Genomic DNA, 6485 nt, shown 5'->3' with positions numbered 1-6485 from the left:
GCCGTCTCCGCGACGATCGTGCCGCCAACCTCGGTACCGAACGCCTCCACCTCGATCGCCCCTAATCTGCAACTTCATCCCAGACAGATACAACCGCCACGTAATTTTCACGCCAACCTTCTCGCCATTAACAGCAACGGAGCCTACGGTGATCTTCAAAGTACCATTACGATCAGCGCAGCGACGAGTCCCGCCAACTCCACCAAATCTCTGCCCACCAACGAGCCATCGTCACCCCCAGAACCAGTCAGACCTAAAGGAAGTGCCGCGTTGTCCTTGCTCAAACGATACTCCGCTAACCAGCAACAAACCCACTCTGTCAATAATACCACTTCCTCCTCTTGTTCCGCAAATTTCACGAACGTTCCCGTAATCCGAAAACAACAAGTTTTGAAGTCATCGTTGACCGCCTTTGTGGACGAGTTTCGATCCGATCCAACGTTGAAAAGCACGTCGAAGGAATTGCCGGAAAGTTCAGAGGAATTCGCGCGTCTTTGGCCGAGCGGGCTGTTTCCTTGCGCGAGAGCAGCGTCGTTCCATCAATATCTGTGTTCGTGCGAGAATCTCCTGCGGCAACAAAACGGCGAAACGTCGATGAACGGTGTCGCGTACGATCTAGTGACAGAGAATGGCGTCTATTCGAATTCAATCGGTCACGAGGGCTTGGGCGGTGATAGCGGGCAGCGTGCCCTTGACAAGGGCACTGGAGCCGGCCGTGAGCCGGCTGCTATGCGTAATCTATGCTGTTGCATGTGCGGTTCTCTATGTCCTCCAGAGTGCCATGCGTGCTTCCACGTGGTCTGCTCGGAGCACAGCGGGCAGCACCTCTGCCAATGGAGTAGCAAGGGTCACGCGCTACCGGGCCAGGTTCTCGACAAGGACAAGGTCAGTACGATCTTTTGTTTTCCCGCTTCAACTACATTTCTTTTTTACTCTTTTTATCTCTTTGCTCTTTCTATTTCTTTTGTTGCCAACACGTGACGAACGTCGCTGATAAATCACCGGTCGGAGTAAAGTTGCTCTTATCCGTGAACAAACATCACGCTACACGTTCGAACGTTTTTTTTTTTCTTTTTTGCACGGATGTCTATCGTTTGAAAGAGAAAGTTAAGAAGCAAAGGATGTCGTTCATTTTCGCGCTCAGAGATCGCCGACGTGATTCATTTGGAATTTGAAATTGTTTGCAAACGAATTTAATTACTCGAAAGCTACACGCTTTCGTTAAATGGCTTTTCGTCTTCTCGTCGGCAACCAATTCTGTTTACAGTCGAAGTTCGGGTATACGATGGCGACGACGATTTTCTATCTGGCTCTCGTCGCGAGCAAGGTCACGTTCGTGATTTAATCGTTCTGTATTCTACTTAAAATAGTGTCGGTTCGGTGTATTTAAGCGACGATGTGTTGTTTCGAGAGAACGGAGGAATGCTTTTGTTCGTGGTTCGCGGTGCACGGTAGCTGAAACGCGCTGGTTTACAAGGAAAATTGTTTATCGTGCTGCTGTTACTCGGAGGTGAACCAACTGGTTCCACGTTTGAATTTATCTCCGTAACTCTGTTTAATTTGCATAAATCGCAGACACATAATCGCCACCGTTTCCGAGCATTCGAGGTCTGCTTTGAACACGCGCTTTCCCCTTTACTCGTCTCTTGTCTGTTCAGAACATGACTTTGTACACAAACACTAGCCGGGTTTCGTTATCAGAGCGAAACCTTCTCGAGATTCGATGGCGTAACGACCTAAATCGTAACGCTGCTGCTGTCTCTGCATAAAATTTCGAAAAAAGAATCAGATCGCTCGGTGCTCCCGCGTGAGACCTCTTCATTTTTTTTTTTTATCGTTGATCTTCGTCGTCACTGAGTTTATCTATAACTTTCCACGTGCAGAGGTTCCAGACGACGCGACGGCGAACGATTAGGCTAACGATCTAATCTACACTGTTAATTACAGAGTAATACACGCTTTCCGGCAATTTCTCTGTTTACGAATCCAGGTAAACACTCGAGTAGCAACGCGTTCGAATCTACACGCACACCACCCAACGACACGATATTTTGGCATAGTAATTTCCGACCTGGCGCCAAAGCCAAAGAAAAGACGCGTTCGTTCACTTAATCGTGCACACGTAGCTCTTGTTTCGTCCAACACTCAGTCTATGTTCTTTTAACTACATTTTCGGATTTACGCAATTTCCCCCGAGCGATACGGAACGAGCTCCATTTACGGCGCGGTTTTTTCACCGTTTATCGTTTACATTCGATTATATCGCGCAGCTCCAAACAACGTAGTAGTAATTTAAAGATGAAAATCGTTCGCGTAACGATCGAAGCGTATTCACCGCGTGAATATTCGCAGGAGATAAATGGGCTCGCGACTGTTCTTCAGTGGGTGATACGCTCTGTTATCTCGTTCGTGTCGTCACGACCGTAGACTTAAGGTTACGAGAGAAGGTTACGTTTTCTTTTCCCCTTAGTTTTTACGCTTTCGTTTTATCGGAGCATTCTCGATATTGGCGCTCGCGCTCGTCCCTCGTCCTCTTTCTGTTGCGCCAGTCCTATCTAATCTGAGTTTCTGGTCGCGTGGTAGACGCGCTCGCAGCCACGCTCGCCTCCGCCAACAGCATCCTCACGATTGTGCTCACCGATCCCAGGGATAAACGATATATCTTCTGTAGTGTTTTTCATTGAAATTGTAATTCGGCTTTTGTGCAAGCGGTATACTTACGTCGATGTTTGGTCGCAACTATAGAAAGGACGACGAAAAACGAGCAGCTGGGTAAGCGTCTTCTGTCGCCGTGTCTGATCATAGAGCGGACGAATCTACTTACTCGCTTTCTCGGTGCTTTCTCGTACGGTAAACGGTACGACGAATAAAAGAATTCGTATTAACCCTCTGTAACGCCATAGCTACACCTTTTTTAAAATTTTAAATAGATCGATTCTGTTTTTCGAAAATTTTTTAATTTTAGTATCGCAGTGTTTATGTAACTCTTTGGAAATCAAATATTCAACTCGATTTGCGTATTATTTTATTATTATACCATCGCACTGGCGTTAAATCACTCGTACGATAACTATCACTCCTGAAGAGAAGAATTGTAACGGATTGTAACTTCTTTCTCCGAATGAAATTCTTCTTACCGAAACGGAATTCCAGTTATGGAGGGTTAACCTTTATTTTTGGCACGGGCTAAAAGTAATTTCGCAACTTTCTCAAATATTTTTACCAACGATTTTTAATATCGATGACTAGTGGAATAATAATGATCGGAATTTTTCTGCAAGATATTATCTGTTCTATTTGCACAAGAATTCTTGACCGAGAAAATATTTTTAAATGGGAAAACGCGTCATCGAGATTTATCGGCGCGGAATTCGCGGTGAACGATTACCGGAACCTTACGTAATAATTCCATTCGTGAGAAAGATGATTAATTGTATCTGTGAATATTCGTCGTGGCCCATGCGCGTGTGAATTTTACTTGTGTAAAAGTTTTCCTGCTGAGTTTTGCACCTGAATTGGGGCTTCTCTCGAGTTCCTGGTACATATCTGAAAAGAACCGTTTGACCGGTATCACGCTTCTTCCAACAGCCCGTAAGCGAGTGGACGTCCCTAAACGTCGTCGAATGGATGGCTGCTCTAAATCTCTACCGCTATGCGGATGTTTTCAAGTCTAAGGACGTCAAGGGGAGCGATCTTCCTTTTCTGGACCGGGATAAGCTGATGGTAAGTGGATTTTTAAGCTTCATCTTTTTCACTCCTTTAAAATCTTTTTCTACGTTTACTCTTTCTCTTCTATTTAATCATTTATTTTTCGAAACATTCGGTCGTTCGTCGTTGCTAGCTGGATCGGGAATATCTCAGATCGTTTAAAACCGATAGAGTTTCTCGTTGAGACGCGAAGGTAAAGGGAGTTGTCGGCCGCGAATTTTTGTCTGGTTTTGCTTGTTTCAAGTCAGAGAACCGTGTCGGGAACGGAATCAACCACGGTGGGAGATCGAAAATTCTTTGGCTAGTACTCAAAGGCGATGACCTCGACTCAAGAGTATCTGGACGACGTTTTCCTTGGCCCGTTGACCCTGTAATTGCCCTGTAGCGTCTGCTCTACAGCACAGTCGACTCTTTATAGTGTCTTCCTCCGGTTTATTTTTTCTTTTCCTATCTTTCTTTCTTTTCTTTTCTTTCTTTTTTTTTTTATCGATTATCGAGAGTACTCGAATGCTTTCTCGTTATCTTCCAGCGCATGACTTCGCAATGCGTTACCTTTCTGCATTTCTGCACGAAACGAAGTTCTTCGAGTTTCTCGACGAGTAAACAAATTAAACGATTGTCCTTTTTTATATTCAACCATAAAATGTCGCAACCTGTTCTACGCCCGTTCAAGAATCCTCTGAGGTGGAATCGGTCGGAGCCCTGGCAAGGATCTTTCGCAAATTTAGTCACGACGCGTCTCGATGGTCGTGTCCGGGCGAAAAGAATAAAAATACTCGTCTGGCCAAGGTTTCTCCGGGTGTAAATCGCATATTACCATGCTAATCGACTCGTAAATCGTCTGGAAGTGTCCTTTCGGCGCGAGAAATCGTCCGATTCCCATTCGCTTCGTCCTTCGTGTCGATATTCGAGCCTCGACCGAAAGAAAACGCATTTCGATGCCACCTCGGGTACCTTAGATCAATTTTAAATCGATTCGTTCGCCCGATACGTTGCATCGATGCTCTCTATCCTTTTCCTAATTGCTAAATTGATCCGGCAAAGTAGATCCTTCCTCTTCGTCGAGAACGTTTCGTATCGGTATCGTCGTCTCCAAGACACGGCTCGATATATTGAAAATATATTAAGGTCGTACTATCTTGGTAGCAACAGCGACACCCGCATCTTCCTTTACCGACGATGGAGCGTAACGATTTAACGACCACCTCGTGTAATATGCCGTGTATCTTCCGGCGGCAGTGCTGAATAAATTCGGAGGATTGATGCGTCCCGTATAATTAACACTCGACGCTGGGTGTCAGCTTGATAAATTACGCGTTGCTCTGTGCCCCTTATCTCGTTGACTGATTCGAGCAAAAATCCTACGCTCTCGATGCTCGTTTTTTGCCCCAGTCACGAGAGAGGCAAATTATTTTTCGTCTTCGTTCGTCGTCGGTTCTTTCATCGTCTGTAGACTCACAGAGATAATCTGGCACGCTGGCTGGACGCGAAACAATATAATTACGCGTCAGATTTGACGGTTGCACGAACTTGTGGACCTCGTAATCACGCGTTCCGTGTATAACACGCGTGCACATCGGTCGTTCTACGCTTCGGCTGCGCGTGCGGTGCTAAGAATAACGTTTGGCCCAGTACAACTCGTGGCGCCGGAGGAACACGTTCTTGCCGGCACATTTTAAAATAGCCCGCGCGAGCGTGCCCCCGAATACCATAATTTGGAAAAAATATTTGCCAGTCACCCGTTGCCGGAAATGGCGATCCGTGTCCTTCCTCGCAGCGAGTAGAATCGCGTCTTATAATCTTTACGACGCTTTTGCGACAACCTTTGGTTCGTAATGGAAATTACGTAACTTGCCTAATTTACACTGGAGCAACACGCTGTTATCGAACAAGGATATCTCCGTATGTTTGAGTTTCCTCGCGCGTGAAAATATTCGATTCGCCAGAGGGGCATGGCTAAGCGTAAAAATCGGCCAGGTGAAAGATGACGCGCGATTATCCTATTCGCTAATTTTTATCCCCGTGGTACATTGTATGTAGGATCGTGCACAGACCCGTGTATCGCGAGGCACATGTGTACCTGACACCTGTTGGCTCAGGAAACAACTGCACCTGGAAAACGAGATGTCAGTCGCGAAAGACGTTACGACACGTATAAATTACGATCGCCTCGTCGTGTTCACCCTTTTACGAGGTCGCCCCCCGTAACGTTCGCTCTTGTTCGTTACGTCATCGAGACGCCCGTTCGACGGCGTTGCGAGGACCACCGCTTCCTTGATGCGTGAAAAATCGCAAATCGTTTCGGAGGTCACGTTCGTCGTTCTCGAAAACGGCTCGTTTTCTGGCTTGAAAAACACGCGAGAAGAGAAGGTGTGACAAGGGGGGTAGTAAAAGATTCTTTGAATCTCAGTCCTCCCGCGAGGGAACTTTTGAACACACTTTTATGCCAGCTATATGTCTGTCGCTACGAGCGTGTCAGTTCGTAACTGTACTTCGCCGTTAGGAAATGCCTTTTTTGCGTGACATACAGCCCCCTTAAAATTGAAAATATCGGTGGATGAAGCGTTTACGAGAGGAGACGTAACGCGAAAGTGAACGTCGTCCGTGATCCGGTAGTTTCAATTAGCGTCGGACATCTCGTTACAATGCTTGGATGTTGTTCGCAGAATATGGGCATCAAGGATGACTTCCACCAGAAGACCATTTTAGCCTGCATCGAGGAGCTCTGTCATGCTACGTCTGCAAGCGCCACGTTGTCAGAGGCGGCCGTCACGGCT

The 6485-nt window shown here is 46.4% G+C and overlaps 1 protein-coding gene across 7 annotated transcripts in view; it reads left to right on the top strand.

Annotated features, from left to right (window-relative positions):
- The window catches only part of LOC100743083 (phosphatidylinositol 3-kinase regulatory subunit gamma), a 31707-nt gene that overhangs the window by 15905 nt on the left and 9317 nt on the right, over positions 1-6485 (top strand). For 2 of the 7 annotated variants that reach the window (XR_001102715.3, XM_012392459.3), the window contains exons 2-4: positions 1-885; positions 3589-3723; positions 6375-6485. Coding sequence is in view for 6 of the 7 variants with exons in the window: in XM_012392459.3 (XP_012247882.1) it covers positions 1-885; positions 3589-3723; positions 6375-6485 (1131 nt within the window). In the remaining variant the exon portion in view is untranslated. Of the gene's footprint in view, positions 886-2597; positions 2773-3588; positions 3724-6374 lie in introns of those variants that run through there. The other 5 variants (XM_033324066.1, XM_012392462.3, XM_012392464.3 and 2 more) reach the window with 4 other exon arrangements.

This window comes from Bombus impatiens, unplaced genomic scaffold (assembly GCF_000188095.3).
Source record: "Bombus impatiens unplaced genomic scaffold, BIMP_2.2 scf_1445, whole genome shotgun sequence".
Taxonomy (NCBI): Eukaryota; Metazoa; Arthropoda; class Insecta; order Hymenoptera; family Apidae; genus Bombus; species Bombus impatiens.
The sequence above is the reverse complement of the archived record's forward strand: the minus strand, read 5'-3'. Positions and strand labels throughout refer to the sequence as shown.